The sequence below is a fragment of the Coenobita brevimanus genome, chromosome 71, assembly GCF_032717465.1.
Source record: "Coenobita brevimanus isolate Jiangsu-jjx chromosome 71, ASM3271746v2, whole genome shotgun sequence".
Taxonomy (NCBI): Eukaryota; Metazoa; Arthropoda; class Malacostraca; order Decapoda; family Coenobitidae; genus Coenobita; species Coenobita brevimanus.
The window spans coordinates 35,457,537-35,476,837 of NC_137024.1; the positions used below are offsets into that span (position 1 = coordinate 35,457,537).

Here is a 19,301-nt window from a genome sequence, read left to right on the forward strand (position 1 = left end):
AGGCACCCAGATTCTTGCTGCAACCTCCACAAGCCCACAACATCCACTACATTACGTGGCAGCACATCCACCCACATCTAGGGATATCAAAACAACACCCAGCAAACGATATCATACACAAGTACTGTCATCTCTCCCCCTTTGCCCACCTCAGACCATCTTCCAGATGCATATCCATACTCAAATCACTCGCTGCTCCATTCAGTCACTTAAAGACAACACACAGCTGCATGCACGGCCTCCAAACATCCACCCTTCTGAATCCTATCTCCCTCGTGGGGACAGGGTCCACCTGGCCAGGCTGAGATGTGGGCACAATCCAGCCCTCTTAAGCTACCACAAGAGGCTGGATGACTCTGTCGCTGACGCCTGTCCAGGATGTAACACAGCACCCCATACTATTAAGCACATTATGGAAGACTGCATTGCACACAATCACCTATGCCAACAACACAACATACACTCTTTGAGAGCTCTGTGAGAAAGCCCGGTCTCGGCCATGGCCTTCCTAAGGGACTCGGGACCGTTCAGTCAGGCTGCCTAGGGAACAACTACTACTACTTCTACTACGTGGGTAAGTGACTGGCCTACATCCCTACTGGCCTTTCATGAATGAAAAACTGGTGTTCAGTACAATAAGCCCCTCCTTGACTGGTGCACTTCAACACGTACACAAGCAGCCATTCTTTGTAATATGAGAAAATTTACATGCTCATTATTCAAAATGCCACTTAAAATGCAACACAGTAGTTACAAACTACAGTATACTCATGAAGGTCTACTGATCAACTTCATTCGTCACTAAATGGTGAGAATGAATATGCATCTATATCTGATGGTTCCACAACTAGAAAATTCCATATGCTGTATTTACAAAACACTGCACCATCCTGCATCCCTGACTTAATCATACCAAATCTGGCTTTTTTTTTTTTTTTTTTTTTTTTTTTAAACTATACGTGCCAACATGTTTAGAGTCACTCCAGGGGTTTGACAGTAGATACGGGGTACACAAATGCTTAGGTTAGTGCAGCAGGTAAAGGTACACTGATACATGGCAGTCAGTGGCCCTGCACTGTTAACAAGAAAGGAAAAAGATAATTACTCCATTCTGTGTGGCATTACATAAGGTACAGGCTTCATATGTAGTGGTGTGAAAGATGGGCTAAAAGAAGAGAAAAAAAAATGAATGGAAAAATTTTTATAGTTGCTGTCTCTACTGACAAAGTACAGCAGACCCTCGCAATACCGGATCAGTTGGGGGAAACGTGATACAATAAATCTGGATGCCTCCACCTCCTCTTCGTCTTCTTCCTTTGCTGGTGTCTTGTTTTGTTGTAGTTCAATAGCTATCTCCTCTTCTATCTGGTGATGGTAGTCAGGTACACCAGCATCCTCATTCAGCTACTCCTCAGCAAGGTGCCCCTGCCTTGCAGCTGCTAACATTTCTGACATCCTTGGTGGCTGAAACCCCTCACAATCACACAGTGCTGCTGGAGTCTCGGGGTCCTGAGGGATCTGCACCACCTGTTCTTGAACATGGCAAGAGACACTTTCTTTCACAACCGTGCCCAGCTGAAGATGGCATCCTTGATGGTGCATTTCTTGAAGTTAAGCAGGGTTTTCTTGTCTCTGTTGTCCTCATATTCTTCCTGGTCCATCCCTTCCTCAGTCACAACAAGACACTCATACAGGTAGAAGTTTCTGTAGTGCTTCTTTACACTCTCCACTGCTCCCTCATCCATAGGCTGGATAAGGGCAGTGCTGTTGACTGGCAGCAACAAAACATTGGTTCATCCATCCTTGCTGCTGAGTTTGGTGAAGGAAGGATAGTTGTCTAACAGCAGAACTACTTCATATCATTAGGACTGATGCCATACCTTTTTCAGTGCTGCCTCACGGAAAGGTCAAAGATGTGGTGGCACTAGTCATGAATGATATCCTGGGTAAATCATGAAGACTTGTTCCCATGGTACTCCACAGGAAGCTTGATCATGATGCCCCTGAGTGATCCTGGTTGCTTGCTCTTACCTACTAGGGCAGGGAATAAGCGATGAGAGCCATTGGCATTGGTGCAGGCCAGAATGGAGATGCTCCTTCATTGTCATATGTCCTAGAGTGCTGCCAATATCTACTGAGGCCTGGGTATTTTGAGGGAAAGCATGCAAGAAGAGTCCAGCTCCACCAGTACTGTAAATTTGGAACTCGCAGGCCCTCCTCCTCCATCAGCTTCCGAAGGTGCTGGACAAATGGCACCATATCATTGACATAAGAAATGAGCATCTTCCCAGTTATGGCCTTGTTAACAATGCCAGAGCACCGCCAGAGCACCTTCAAAACTTCCACAGCCAGCCACCACTACACTTGAAAGCATAGACTCCAAGATAAGTAACAAGCCTTTGTGCTGTGTGTAGGATATCCAGGCCATGCACGGGGATCAGGGACACCCTCAGCTCGCTCCTGCATGTACCACTTATACACTGCTTCGTCGAATTTCTTGTTGGACAGCTTCCTGGCCATGAAAACATCCTTGCCCTTCCTTCCACCTTCCATTTTCTTCATAACCTCCTTTGTTTAGTCCTTGACCGTCAGGATATCGAGCAGGATTGTCTTCTTTATCCCTTCTTGCGAATGACGTTGCCCTTGCTCAAGCATTTCTCATGTGCCTCAATCATTTCCCATCTTCTCTGCAATGGTCATAATCCTCATCTTTACTTTTTAAGTAGGGGAGAAGTTAGGTGATTCCTCATGAGGTCAATTTTCAAAATCACAATCATATGACACTTATCACACTTGAGACACAACATGCAGAGGCGCAGATGCTGACACAACGAAAGACGCAGCAAGACTGAGGCCGACCACGTGTGGTACAGTGTGTCCACAGCCTAGGCCTAGGCCTACTGGAAGTAGCTTTACAACAGCCTAAAATAACACCACTTCCCACCCACTCCTTCCCAACCTAGCACATGTGGGAAGGAAAAACTGTGGCCAGTGCTGGTAACGGCATTCTGAGTCACGCCAGGTGCAGGGAGTGATCTGGTAGGCCTGCTTCATACACCCCATGTAACGGACAGTATGTATTAAATGCAAAAGAGTCTGGTGGCCACAGTTGTCCAGAAGGTCCATGTGGTTTTTCCTGTCTACCGGATGGTATCTGGTATGTTCATACATGGACCTTGAAAATGTCCATTAAATCCAATATCCAGTCTACTGGGGTCTAGTAAAGCAAGGGTCTATCGTAAATGGACAAGGAGACTATAATAGCAAGATCGTGTACCCTGGATGGATCAATGCAGCTATGACATCCATCTGGGAACTAAACAACATTAAACTTCCCTGCACCAAGTCATGTGGAAGAACCCTGGTCTAACCTTGGTGACGTGCTGTCTACCACAAAGGGTCCCAATTCCTTGCATGTTGTGTGTATATACAGGACCTATAGAACAGCCCCACAGAAGCAGTTACTTACCTGTGGTTTACAAGTCTGTGTTAAGTGACAACAATGACTATATAAAGGACTTGGAGCGGTGGTGTCTTTGCTGTAGGTCTACCCCCCCAGAGGCTGTCGAAGCAGAGGAGGAGGACAGCATGGGGATCAAACCACCGCAAACCCCCCCGGCCCCTCGCAGGGCCCGAGAACCTGGGAGTGGTTTTGGTCACCCGGGCAAGTACAGTACCACATCTCTCAGCACAACACACACAACAACACCGTTTTTCCTACACCAAGAAATGACTCCCCGGTGGTCGTTTCTCGACACATTCTTCTAGCTAGGGATATTGAGAGCAATCCAGGACCCACCAACAAATACACATGTCCAACATGCTCAAAACGTATCATGTTGAGCTGACAGACAAAGGGTTCACTTCAGTGCAATTCCTGCAAGAACTGGACCCATTACTGTACACCTGCACAACACTTACATTCAGAAAACATTACACAAACACCTGCACCTGCTCCCTATGCTCCTTTCCCCACCCACTAACCTCCCCACCAACCCTACTCCTACTTCCTCCACACCTCCTTAGCCAAACCCACCATTCCTTCCTACACCATCCAATCCCCCAACCCCTCCCATTCCACCTCAACCCTCACCTCCAACACAACCTTCTCCTACCCCTTCCCCTCCACCCACACCACCATCACCTCCCCCCATGCTGCAGTAGTCAACACACATCACACACACAACATACATCCTTCAATTAACCCCTAAAGCGCAGCCGTGGACAGCCGACCCCCCCCCCCCGTGTGGTGGGGTTGTATCGCGGTCTGAGTACCTGTAGGAAAATATTTGCCAAAAATCAGAGATTAACCCTAGAACATTATAATTTTTATGGCAGATAGTACTTACATTCAGCTTTCTCCAGAGACAAGTGTTGAGCCTTCATGGACTACCCAAGGACTTGTGGGGACTTGCAAAGTTGGGTAACAAAATCTTCACTTTCACACGTTCAGCAACCCGGTTTCCCCTCTACCACAGCCTCAGTCTGTCACAGTAAACTTTATACTACAACGTACAGGTAGTTTGGAATCCATATTTGTACAATAAGCACTGAAAATAAGGCTAGAATCAACGGAGCGTACGGCCGACATGCAGCGCGGCGGCGGTCTTCCCGTCACTGAACAAACATTTCCCTTTTCACAGCTAAAAACACGTATACTACATTATTTTCCATCATAGTACTTCCCAAAGGCTCGCATGTCACTATTACGGCCATAAAATTCACTGTCACTGCCAGTATTGTGAAGCGGGAATGAGAAAGACCACCGAGGCGCACTTTTATTCTGCCTTACGCCAGTCACTTTCTTCTCGTTCCTGTCGGCCGCTCGCACTTCATTTTTATTGCTCACTTTCACTCTCGCTGTCAGATTAGTGCCTAATTCATCACTGTCACTGTCATTACTGTACTTATAAAAATAATATTTCCAACACACCAAACTGTCACTGTCATAATATAGAATAGAAATAAATGATTGCAACTTCTTACACTGGAGTGACTGTCACTGTCAATACTTATATTACTATGTACAATAATTTACACTGAAATCACTGTCACAGTCAGTGCTTTTACAACTACATACACTAATTTACACTCAACTGACTGTCACTGTCAGTACATACAAGAAAACTAAGCACTAGTATCATTGTCACTCTCAGTATTATTTACAGATTTCCACCCTTATTTTCAATATCTACTTAGGCTGTGGTAGTCACAGAAACACGGGTAAGCGCACCGGGGAATCTGACACTCTTTGCACTGCAAGGAGGTGCGTCTAAAACTCCATTCCTGCCGGTTGGTGTGGCTGCAAACATAGCACCTCCTCAGTGCTTTCCCCCTCTTGGCAGTGCTAGGCAGTGGCTTGAGGTGGTGTCGCTGAAGGTAGTCCTGGCACTGTAGGCGGTCTGGACGTGTCTGTGGGTGGCGCCTGGGACCTGATGGCAGTACAGTACCTGTCCAAAACGCTGAAGTAGCTGGTAAACACAAGTCTTTGAAAACTGCCTGAGAGAGTAATTAGCTGGCTTCCTGTTCTTGATCTTATACAGGATGAAGGTGTTCAGCATACACATATCCAGCAAGTGCAAGAACACCTTCTTGTACCAGCGCCGGTTCCTCCTCAGGCAGTCAATCTCTCCGATCATCATATCGGACTTGTCCACCAGCCGCATATTGACGTTGTAGTCAATTACAGCATCAGGCTTCATCACAGGCTCGCCAGTTCTTCTGTCGACTTTCCCTGTGGCTTGGATTTCCCCCTTGTGTACTGTGGTGAGCATATTGACGATCCTCTTGTCGTGCCACCGTATCGCCAGCATCTTGTCTGATTTCTTCAGGTGCACGTCTCCCCGCTTTGATCTTGCAGCCTCGGGGAAGCCAGGGTAGTGTGTCCTATTGCTCCTGAGAGTGCCACAGGAGCCGACACCGTGCTCTGAAAGGTACTTGGCGAGTTTCGGTGCTGTATAGTAATTGTCAGTATACAGGACATGATTCCTGCCGAAGTACTTTTCCAGAAGCACTTTCACCAACGGCCATGCCACGTTGAGTACACTGCTTCCCGTCCGATCAGCTAAGTTAAGCAACGTTGGGTCTGGTTAGTACTTGGATGGGTGACCGCCTGGGAACACCAGATGCTGTTGGCATCCCTACGTGTCAAGTGGGGTTAGTGGAGGATTAGTGCCCCTCCCTGTAAAACAATTAACTCTAAGCCCTTGACCACCCTGTTTGGGATACATGGTGTCTGGCAATGGATGGATGGATGGACTTTCACCACAGAGCCAGAGAATCCAAGGGGGTCGGTCTTGTCCAAGTCCACATTGCTGGCGGTGTAGATGACAAAGTCTAAGATGAACCCCGTCTTGCAGTCGCACAGCACGAAAAACTTTATTCCAAAGCGGTGGCGTTTGCTAGGAATATACTGCACGAACTGAAGACGGCCCCTGAACAAAACCAAGGACTCGTCGATAACTACTTTCTTGAAGGGCCGAAGGAACGTCATAAACTTGTCCTTGATCAAGTTCAGGATTTCCCTCACTTTCCATAGGGGGTCAGTCTGGGAAGGCTCATCGTTGTTAGCGAAGTGCAGGTACGTCATGAGTTGCCTGAAACGATCACGAGTCATGTACTTGTTGAAGATGGCGGTGGGGCACAGGTCGTCAGCACTCCAGTACTCCTCGAGCTTGTGCTTCCAGTTATGTGGCATGAGAAGCATCAAGCCGATGAATACAAATAGTTCGCGGATCGTCACAGGAACCCATGCTGCCATCCGCAACGTGGATGGCCACCACCTTCACCTTCACGAACTGCAGCACATTGTCCTTCGTACCTGTTGGTCTCGGTACAAATATGCTGCATTACTTCGTCATCCAGGAAGGCCAACAGGTAGTCCAAACATTCACCACCCTCGGGGACAGGGAAGTCAGCCTGGATCCCAGACCCAGTAGAATCAAAGGGGAGATCCTCTGGCACAAAATCTGAGCCCTCAGACCACACGAAGGCGTCCAGAGTGCCCTGCCTAGGCTGGGAGTGGGTGGGTGCGTCGGAGGGTGAGGCAGGCCGTGTGGCAGTGGGTGAGGCAGGCGGTGAGGCAGTGAGTAAGGCAGGTCGTGTGGCAGTGGGTGAGGTAGGTCGCGAATGTGCGGTTGTGGTGGTGGTGGGGAGAGTGGGAGAAGGTTCAAGGTCACTCACAGTAGGCTGGGTGGTGAGTTGCCTAGTGCGAGAAACCTTACCACTAATTTTACCACTACTAGACACTTTCCTATTCATGCCAGCATGAACACGGGGCCTACGGAAACCTCTACGACTACCAGACTGCCTACTTCCCTTCCAAGGTGGTGAAGGAGACTCCGAAGACTCTGGAGAAATCACTGCAGATGATGAGGAAGAGATAATGGGGCTGGGGGAGCGAGGCAGTATGGAGGCGGCCTGACCTGAGTGTGGGAACAATGGCCGGCCTGCGGGGTACAATGACTGGGAACTGGGGTCACCACTTCGCTTCCTCTTTGCCTCCTTGCCATACGCCACTCCCTTCTGCTGTGAAGCCTTGCCTGATGAGGTACTAGGCACAGCAATGAGCTCTTCCTGCACCTCAGACTCAGCACTAGACGATAAAGTGTCTGATTCGGCAAGGCTCAACCACACACCAACATCACTACCGTAGTCCATAGAGGCTTTCATTAGTTCTCGGCCTATAGCCGACTCACTCAGGCCCTTTGCACTCCCTAATAAGGGTTTAGAAGGGGTAGAGGTCATGAAGCCCTTTTGCGGAGGGCTGGAAGGCACTGACTCGGAAGAGCTAGAATTCGCCATGATGTCACCTTGAAAGCCTGCAGTAAACTGACGCTAAACAGGGGAAAACCGCACGAAAAAAAGCTAGTGTGACAACTGGGGAACAAGCGTTTCCAATTTGCATAAACTGCTTGTGAGAGGAGAGCGCAGATTGACATTTCTGAGCAGTCAGCACGCTGCCATATATCACAGCCAGGCTGGCCGGGCCGTGGTGGTGGGGGGGTGTAAAAAAAGCGATACTTGGCAATAACAGAGGTCAGCAGTACAAAGGTCAAGTATGCTAATTATAGCTAAAGGGTGGTGGTACTGATAGACAATACCAGCTTGAACCTGCTTACCCGCGTTTATTCAAAATTAACTCGAATCGCAAACGCGACGATCCGCCGTTATGTCCTTTTTGGCAATCGTCGCAAAAGCGACGATCTGCGTTTAAAGGGTTAAACACAGATGGCATAAACACCAAAAAACAGAACTCACACAATTCATCAAACAACAAAACAAACCCCACTGCCATATTACAAGAAACAAAACTAAACAGAACACAAAAAACACCAACATTTCATAATATCACCACCATTCGACAAGACCGGGCCAATGGCAGTGGCGGTGGACTCATCACCCTGGTACACAAATCCATCAACTTTTCAGATATCAGTGCACACACAAAGTCCCTTCTCCCTCCACATGACACCACAACAGAAATACAATCAATTAAAATCGCACTGGTAACAAATCACATATAACAATCGTCAATACATACATTCCTCTCCAGTCACCCCCTACAGCACCAAATGATTACTCACCACAAATACACCACTTCACTAACACACCCAACATCATCCTGGGTGGTGATTTCAATGCCAAGGCATCAGCCTGGCATGCCAACAACCCTGACACAGACAGAGAGCTGGTACTACAATCCCAAACAGATCATCTTTTCATACTGAATGATCTCCAATCAACATAATGTTACATGTGGCCGATATATGTTCATACGTAATATTCAGAACTTTTAATATTCATTTATTAGTACCATGCTAGCGATCTGTGAATTGAGTTTATAAATATCAGATCGTAGGAAACAGCCTGGCCCAGCTGTGTGTCGATGTTTTAGTGCTGTTTCAAACCACGTTCCTGTATCGCTCACAGTTTCGACCTTGAGTTGCTGCTCTGCTCTTCTAGTTTCTTTGAGTTGCGCTTCTTGCTTTCCTGAGTTAAACATCTTGCTTCTTTGAGTTTGTCTATATAAGCCGGGCTGAGACTACCACTAGTTAGTTGGCGGCTTGAGTTAGACTGGTGTGTTGGATTGCACTGTTCTGGGGATATTTGTGTAATATAGAATATATCTGCCACATGTGAGTTAATGTTTATTAAGTATCAACACATGATATACTTATTAGGTTGTTATTTTGATACTGCCATTATTCATAAGAATTGTTAATTCAGCGTTGTGGTGTGGATGTGGATGTGATAGGAAGCGTTATGAGGAACACACTGAGGTGGTTTGGCCATGTGGAGAGGATGGAGGGTGAAAGACTGACGAAGAGAGTGTATGTGAGTGAGGTGGAGTGGGGAAGAGGGAGGGGGAGGCCGAGGATGAGATGGAGGGATGGGGTGGAGAGGTATATGAGAGAGGGGGGTGTGAGTTGGGAGCAGGGCAGTGAAATGGCGGGGGACAGGGCGACTCGGAGGCGATTTGTTTGTGGCCACCCCAAACGGGATTGAGGCGTCTGGCAATAGATAGATAGATAGTTAATTCAGAATCACTCTTACTGCCCTAGCAAGTGTCACATGTTATATTAGTGTAACGAGTCTGTCTCTATTTTTATGCCTGGTCTTAATTACAACCCCCAGTGGTTTTACAACCCAAGGGCTAGTTTGTGTTCTGCTTTATCTTTATATTGGCATTTGGAACTTTACGATAATTTCTGCAAGAGCTAGTTTGATAATCCTGTTTGAACCTGTTTGATTTTGTTTTTGTAGCTTTAAGTCAGTGTTAAGTACATTAATTTAAGCATTTTTAACTGCCCATTTCATTCCCCCTTTTTGTCACTGTTATATGTTTTACCCTTGATAACTGTTTTTCCCCCTTTAAGCTTACAATTTGGTGTGGCTAGCCGCCACTTGGTATTTTAAAATTTTCGTTGCACACTTTACAGGCAATCAGATAAGCCTTTAGCTCCACCATGTCGTAATAATACCCATATCCCACACCAAGCCCTCTTCCTCCCATCATCCCCAGACATCACCTTTTGCTCCAAAAACCTCGCCCCCCACAACATCCTAGAGAGTGGTCAAAACCCTTGGATTTGATCACCTCTCAATCATCATCACTACCAAAACCAGAATCACCCCAGCTGGCCACAAACACACATACACTAATTACAAGGGAGCCAACTAGGAGGCCTTCACAACCGAAACAGAACAACATTTTGAAACATTAAACAGTACATCCATCACAAACATCAACACCACAGTGCACACTTTCAATACAATTATACAAAATGCAGACAAAAGACACATCCCTAGAGGCAACAGAAAGAGACACAACCCTAACTTTACACCAGAAATTCAAGGCCTCATCAGACAACGGGACACACTACGACACTCCCCAACACCCCATACACAAGACACTGTACAACAAATACAAGAACTGAACACTCAAATAAACAATATCAGAACAGCAAACAGTAAACTGGAATAATTATCTCCAAACACTTGACCACAAAACAAACACCAGCAAACTCTACAAAACACTTAACAGCATAACACTCTCCAACAGCAACACTACACAATCACACGCTGCCATCGCAACAACAGACCCCATACCTTCAAACAAAACAACAAACAAACTCTCTCATCAATCACTTTTCACATGTCATCCATCTACTGTAAACCCCCATCACAACGACCGACATATCATCCAACATAAAAGACAGTTCGCCACAGACCCAGACTATGCACCTTTCACTTACAACCAGACAAAGCACATCATTAGCAACCTTAAGCACTCATCTGCCTGTGGACAAGACAACATAAGCAACATTCACCTTAAACACCTTGGACCACAAGGAATACAAGCACTCACCAACATATCAAACTACAGCTACTCATACATAATACCCAACATCTGGAAGCATGGCGTTATCACCACTACCCCTAAACCCAACAAAGACCCAATGTTACCTTCCTCATACCGCCCCATCACACTCCTCTGCATCCCCTCTAAAGTCACTGAATGACTGGTACTACAATTAGTTACACTTTACACTCCCCCTAGCCCCATCACAACACGGATTTAGGCCACTACACTCCACAAACACCCTTCTTACAGATCTTACACAGAGAGTTTTTGATGACATGACTTCAGCTAGGCCACCACATACATCACTCCTAGTCACACTTGACAACAGCAAAGCTTTTGATGCCATCCCCCGCCACAACTTCACAAACAAAATATTCAACACAAACATGCATAATAACACAAAAAGATGGCTCGCAAACCACTTAGCAGGCAGATGTGCACATGTAACATTTGCCTGTCAGTCTCTGAACATCAAAAACTTCACAAATGACGTCCCCCAAGGATCTGTTTTGTCCCCTACACTCTTTGACCTATACATGCACGACATACCCACACCCCACACACCACAGATACACATAGCTTCCTATGCAGATGACATAACACTTACTTGTACACACCAAAACACAAACACAGCTGCACACATCTTCCAACCTTACCTCAACACACTACACAAATAGTTCACCACAAACAAGTTCAAAATAGCCCCAACCAAATCTACAGTGACCCTACTTAAAAGATGGACAGCAGAACACAGTCACATTCCACACCTCACCATTAACAACATTCCCCTACCACACACACACACACACACACACACACACACACACACACACACACACACACACACACACAAAATCCTTGGTGTGATATACAATACATCAATGTCATTTAAACAACATATCACAAACATTAAAAAGAAAATAACACCAAGACTCAATGACTTGAGGTGACTTGCCCATACAAGATTTGGACACACCACCACCACCACCACAGTATACAAACAATATATACATTCAGTGATGAATTATGCAAGCCCTGCCTGGGCTCCTAACCTCATTAAAACACACTACAGCACTCTACAGACCATACAGAACAAGGCCCTAAAAATAATCACAGGCTGCACAGCTACTACACCCACAGACCACCTACATCAAGAAACCAAAGTCCTCAAAGTCAAGGATAACCTAGATATGAGAGGCACCCAGTTTCTTGCTGCAGCCTCCACAAACCCACAACATCCACTACAGTACATGGCAGCACATCCACCCACACAAAGGAACATCAAAACAACACCCAGCATACAATATCATACACAAATACTGTCATCTCACCCCCCTCACCCACCTCAGACCATCTTCCAGATGCGTATCCATACTCAAATCACTCACTGCTCCATTCAGTCACTTAAAGACACTGCACAGCTGCATCCACGGCCTCCTGATATCCACTCTTGTGAATCCTATCTCCCTCGTGAGGACAGGGTCCACCTGGCCAGGCTGAGATGTGGGCATCATCCAGCTCTCTTAAGTTACCAGAGGAGGCTGGATGACTCCGTCGCTGATGCCTGTCCAGGATGTAACACAGCACCCCATACTATTAAGTACATTATGGAAGATTGCATTGCACACAATCACGTATGCCAACAACACAACATACACTCCTTGAGAGCTCTGGGAAAGCCCGGTCTCACCTATGGCCTTCCTTAGGGGTTCGGGGCTGTTCGGCCAGATTGCCTAGGGAACAACTACTACTACTACTACTATGACTATATAAAGGGATTCTCCATATAACAGATATTACATGCTTCATGTGCGATACATTTAATGCTCTATGGTGGACTTTATGAATAAAAAGTGTAATGTTTTATGGTAATGAAACACGAATATAAAAAGGAATAGCTTGTCTGTAAATAAGAACATACAGGTACTTAAGTGAGAATGATGAAATGGATGTGTAGTGTCACACTGAGGGATTGGCCATGTGTGCAGAAATATTAAGACAATTAGGTAGGGATGTGTAAAAGATGCAATACATACTGGCAGCCTGGAACAGCCAGGACATTACAAAAGTATGTGTGTGAGTAACTGGATGAACCACTACACTGACGTAAAAGTGTATGGGAGAAGCTCTGTGGACAGAGCACAGAAAAAGTGTTACACAATAAGGTCCTACAAACAGACCTCAGTGATGAGGGAGGTTGTGACACTTGGGAAGCAGGTATCAGGTAACTGTACATAACAAGTACTTGATGTGAAAAATTTCCCACATTATCATGAGCCCTGCTTTACTGAAAGTCACACAACAGCATACACTGTATTATATTTAACTTAATGGTAAGGTAACATTACATTAATAACACATAGTTGTATAGAAATAAAATCTTAGCACATCCCTGTATTACAGTATAAGCACCCATGGACAAACAAAAATTGGCAATAATTTTCTTCATATAACATATATGTTCAACACAAGAGTGATCATGACATAAATGCAGATCAAATACAGTACAGTATAATGGAGGAAAGTGTCATGTTTTCATATGTTTGCATGATTTCTTCTAAATTTTTATTATTTTGGATCAGGATGGGTTTCAAGGAAGTTTGTCTCCTTTCTAACAAAACTCTCTAATAACACACTGGGTGTCCTATGCAAACACATGGGGTCATTTCCCTGGAAGATAAAAATCAAGATATACTTCTAGTATGTACTTTCAAGTTGTGAGGAACCCTCTGTTTATATATATAATCAGTCTTTATACATCAACTTTTTGCATCCCCTCCCATTACACTTCCTCCTTTTCATAATACAGTAACTTTTCCATCAAGCTCCTTCTTCCTTTCTTCCTAGTAAATCAATACACAGTTGTCCATTCTAGGACTGTAAAAATTTTTACTTTCTAAGACTATATTATAATAACACAGGTATACTGAATTAACTGTGACAACAGAAGAAGCACTTGGCATTCCTTAAAGACAGGTCTATACAGTACTGTATAGGGCTTACACATATTTCTAACTGGTATACATCCGTTCATCTCCACAAGACCATGTTGATAACCTTACTGCTACGACAGAAAAGCGTGGTGTTCCTTAACATTAAGAAATGGTAAATGGGTTCCAACCTGCTTCAACCACCTGAAAAAGGGTATCTTCTTTGGTCTAGATGCCAGAGGGTCTGCCAAAGGATATGCATCCATTCCCACCTTGTCAAAACATGACTAATTCTAACTCTGTACAGTAGTAGTTTAAGGTATGCACAATAAACATAAATAAAACAAATAAAAAGTTATTTGAGCACATCCTGAGAAAATGATTCTGAAAAAAGTCACAACCCTTGAGTTTCTGTAAGAAATCTTTGATATTTCAGAGTTTTCTCAATACAGTCAAGTCACCTATGACGCTGACTTCTATGGCACGGTTTTCTATGACATGGTAAGGTACCAGACCCCCAAAAAAATTAACCACGCGCATAAACTACCTATGACTCAGGTGCGGCAAGGTTTGAAACGCACAGGCTAATTCCCCTGGCAGCGCGCTCCCCTGTTTGTAAACAGAGAAGATGGCAACCACTTCAGTTTAGGTTGCAAAGGGTGAGAAAGTTTCCGGGAAAATGGAAACTTTCCAGGGAATCTTTCCGGGAATTTTCAGGGCCCGAGAATTTTGGGAATTTTCAGGAATATTCACATTTTTCAAAAAAATTTCTGTGTATTAGTAAGTAAAGCAATTTAGGGTAATATATATATTAATTAAATACAGCCTTCAACTCCAGTTAGTACAGTACATGGACGTGTATTGAACGGGACTGAACGCGTCCTACTCAGTCACTGTGCCTCTCACTACACTACCCACTTCAGCCAGAAACAGCATACAGAGAGGAGGTCACGGTGGTCACTCCCCGTCCCTGCTCACCTCTTCATCCTTCTCACTGTCTGCATATCATTAATGTAAGTTGAATTATTGCATAAATGTCAGAGAGAAACTGGTCTGTGTATGGAAATACACACACCAAACTGCGAAACAGACTTACCAATGATCGAGTGGAAAAGTTGGTGGCCATTCATGCTAATCTCAAACTGTTTGAAGATGACATGGATGAGAAAAATTTAACCATCTGCACCAGTGAAATGGATTCAGACAGTGAAGTGATGGAAGATTCAGTGTCATCTGATTCAGAGGAAACCGAAGTTACTGAACAACAAAGTGAGAAATAAATGTAGTGAAAAATTGAGACAATCTGCTCTATTGTTTTAACTTGCATGGCATAGCCTGTGATAATTAATGATAAGTTTTGCTTTCTTATTCTGCTTACATATTACTGTAAGGTACCAGTTTTGAGTAAAATTTTAGTTTACAAACAAGGTTTTCAGCTTACATACTGAATAACGCCACACATTTTGAGATAAGGTTATCTAAAGCTTAGGAAGTTATATTTGGATTGAAATAAACATTTTTCTTTACACATGACATTAAATTCTCCTCAGGAAAAAGGGGCCACCTCTTTTCTTTTATAATTTTTAAGGCATTCAAAACCTTCTGAAAGTTCCCGAAAATTCCCGAATATTCCCAACATTTCCAATAAATTCCCAAAATTCCCCTGGAAAGTTTCCGAGTTCAAAATTCCCGGGAATTTTACAACCTTACTTCAGTTCCATACTACAAGTGTTCCAACTGTGGACTTTTTTCTCTCTTATGAGGTTAAACTTCACCAAATTCATTGTGTTAAGTAATAAAACATTAAAGATTCTTTGGGCACTGTGACTAGTTTATGGGTTTGTTTGTAAAACCGCTATGAACGGGTTAGTGACAAAGCACCTATCTCTGAGCTAAGACGAAGTATAATGCCTCCCATCACCATCATCACGTATATAAGAATGATTACTAATGTGTTAAACATGAGTTTTGTTGACACTTGAGCATACAAACTTAATCACATAAACTTCTTCAATCAGTGCTTGACCAGGCAGCCTCCGCCATCTTTAATGTTTTGGTCGGTCAGCTGATCTGTGTCTACTTGGCAGAGCTTTTTTTCGCTCGATTTGCAGCGCGTAGTATTGCCCAAGTAGATGCAAGGCTGATCACCCTCCTGTTTTTTGTGCCTATCGTTACATGTTATACATGCACTGACTGACTGCTCGATTGTATGTGTGTGTAGAGTGGGGAAAAGTGGGGTGAACAGGGGGACTTTGGGCGAACGTCCAGAACCAAATTCCATTTTTCCCATGGGTTTTCTATGGCACAAGCTTCATCCAGAACCAATTAGCCGCGCCTTAGGTGATTTGACTATTTTCTGCCCTGTAAAAACTAACATACTGTACAACACTGGTACTACAGTATGTGGGGTAATGCCATGATGATTTTTATGCTTATTACTTAAAGTACAGTGAAATCTCACTACAATGGGCTAATTGGGGCCCAAGCCAATCCAAAAAAAGCAGGAGTCCAATAAAAGTGACATCTGGACTCCCTCCCTGCTAACCTGGACTTTTTCCGATATATCAGACACTTCGGATCACGCCAATGGTTCTTCACTACCACTGCAGTACTACAGTACAATCCCAGCTATCTGGTATCCAGACAAACGGAATACTCAGAATAACGGGAAAATTCAAGGGCTGGTAAAAACGTCAGTAAGTTATAACTGTGCGCCATTTTGAATGGACCGCCAAACGGCCATTTTATCGTGTCACGCGAGGCTGGGTGAAGTCGGACTAAGCGAGGTGAAGACATTTCCGGCTAATGTAAATCCCTAGCAAATCCTCTTAACCAGCCCTCCTCCTCCCTCTTTCCCCTACTTGAATTTAGTCATCCTCCACAATTTCCACAAATCACCAGTTTGCTTCTTACCACCAGACAGTAAACAAGCTCTCTTGCTGTTGTGTTGCTCTAATGGACGGTAATTTCAACATTCCAAAATGCCTAAAGAGCAAACTAAACGTAAGCGTGTCGTGCCCACCTTGAAACAGAAGCTGGACATATGCAATAGACTTGAAAAAGGCAAACATTATAAAACACTGATGACCGAATATAATGTAGGAAATCCAACGATTTTATATAAAGACCCAGCATCCAAGCTCAATGAATTTTTCATGAAAAGCGAGACAAGTGAGTCCATTGAAAAAAAGCATACCCTTCATCGTTCAAGTGGTTTTGCTTAGAAAGATCTAGGGGAGCACCTATTTCTGGTCCTCTTATCGAAGAAAAAGCAAGAGAGTTTCACAATAAAATGAATACAGAAGTCGAATGTGATTTCAGTGTTGGATGGTTAAATCGTTTCAAAGACAGGCATGGAATTTGTACGCCAGACATCTCGGGAGAGAGCAAATCAGCAAACGTCGGTGTTTTTCTTCCTAACGGACCGACTCTAACTTGCACCACATAAATTCATCTTAGAACGCATGTATGCTGGCAGAGATGAAAAAAAAAAAAGATGTTAATAGGAATGAAGGTTTACTTTGTTGGAAGAAAAAAATATATGCTTGCACTTCATATGTACATCATGTATTTTATTTTGTGCAAAACAGCTGATTGGTGAAGGGTGGAATGATGGAGGTCAGTCGGGGCCGGGACCGTAAGCAAAGCTTTGTGTGGGGTCACAGGTGTGATAATTCTACAGTATAGTCTTAACATCAGTTCACCAATAAATGTTCAAGATTTTATTTCTTTATTTTTCCACTTTTATGAGTACAGTACATACAACGAAAACTTCGGTAGTTAACAATGGTGCAAAACAGTGGCGGAATGGTGGCGGTCAGTTGGGGCCGGGATCGTAAACGAAGCTGATGTGGAGGTACAGGTGTCGTGATAATTTACCAATAAATATTCAGGATTTTATTTCTTTAGTTTTCCGCATGAGTACAGTACATACAAGAAATTATTCGGTAGTTAACAGAATGGACTTGTGCATTTTGGAGTACCGGTACTGCAAGGCATTGCATGCACGTCCATTATGACCATGGTGTGTGTTTGCAAAGCAATTTTTCAGGTAGAATCTCTTGGTGTGCCCCCTGATGTGAGTGGTGAGTACCTGAATTGTATTTACTGCTGTGATAATGATCGCCTTTGTATAGATTTGAATATCAGAACTACGGGAAAAATCTGTAACCGGGAAGGTGAATTCCCCAAGCCGCCCGGTTAACTGGGATTGTACTGTATATAGTATTATACATTCAGTACAATAATCAAATGGTTTATTATATATAATAATACTGTACATGCTGATAAACATGTCTTTTATTTACCTTATTGCGGTGACCACAGCTGAAGTGGTCAGGAAATCCGGACTGCTTCTGGCTTTATCGGACTTTTTCCGATATATATGAACTTAGTCCAGTCGGCTCCTCAACTCCAATAAAAGTGAATTCCAGTATACTGCAGTCCATTATATCAAGGTTTTATTGTACTCTCATTTCTGAATAAAGATTATTCTAATGCTTACTGGATCTACAATGGACCTATCTTTTTTTTTTTTTTTCTTCAGGAGACTGAAAGATTACATTTTCTGATTATGGGAATTTCAGAAACTTAATCAATAACAGTACTATAGAAACAAGTTTCACTGAAGTACAGAAATGAGTGTCTTACAAAATACATGACACATCAGTTCACAATTCAGATTTGGTCTTACCTGTGCCCTTCTTCCTCTACTCCATTGCTCCATCATAGCTCAGCACCAGCTGAAAAAATGAAAGCATAAAACTACGCATTAGCTGGGTAAGTAGGACTGTGCTTGGAAATCAATAATGTACAGAACAATTTCAAAAATACAGCTTTTCCAAAGTCCTGAACTAACAATACCAGGATTGTACTGTACAGTGCAGTACACCCGTGCCTGGTTTAAAGAAGTAAGTTATTAGCTTAAATATTTTTTAATATATACAGTTTACCAAGTCCACTATCGACATTTTGTATAATGCCAATTTCATTCAGCCAAAGGGAGACTGCTAGCAACGTATGGGTTAATTTTACTCTGACTACCTGTGGACTACAATGGCTTCGTAAACCCATACTATGTGTGTGTGTGTGTGTGTGTGTGTGTGTGTGTGTGTGTGTACGTGTATTTACCTATTAGTGTTCTGCAGGATTTGAGCTAAGCTCATGTTGTACCACCTACAGTGATATAATTATCCAACTTTGCTCTGGAAGCATATATATATACAGTAATCCCTCTAATATCCGAACGCCCAATATCCGAACATCCCCACTAACCGGACATAATCCTCCTGGGATCCAATATTCCCAAAATGGGCCAAAAACTGCAAAAAATTCGAAAAAAATCTGACTTTTTTCCCTCCCATAATTTGAAATTCCCGCCTGGCGCCAAACAGCTGTTACACCATGGTCCCTTCACCCCTTCCTTCCTCCCCCTCCCCCCTCCCCTGTCAGGTTGCCATTTGGTATTTTTCATTACCAAGTGTGGGCCAATTTGGTAATGAAAA

At 43.9% G+C, this 19,301-nt stretch overlaps 1 protein-coding gene and 1 non-coding gene across 2 annotated transcripts in view; one reads left to right on the plus strand and one right to left on the minus strand.

Annotated features, from left to right (window-relative positions):
- The window catches only part of LOC145406747 (uncharacterized), a 115,499-nt gene extending 96,960 nt beyond the window's left edge, over positions 1–18,539 (minus strand). The window contains exon 1 of the mRNA XM_080277846.1: positions 18,491–18,539. Coding sequence (XP_080133972.1) covers positions 18,491–18,526 — 36 coding nt within the window. The 5' untranslated portion in view covers positions 18,527–18,539. The remainder of the gene's footprint in view (positions 1–18,490) is intronic.
- On the plus strand, positions 6,019–6,137 carry LOC145406982 (5S ribosomal RNA). Its single transcript, XR_013898647.1, has one exon. It is a non-coding gene; the product is annotated as a 5S ribosomal RNA (ribosomal RNA).
- Positions 18,540–19,301: the final 762 nt, after the last annotated feature.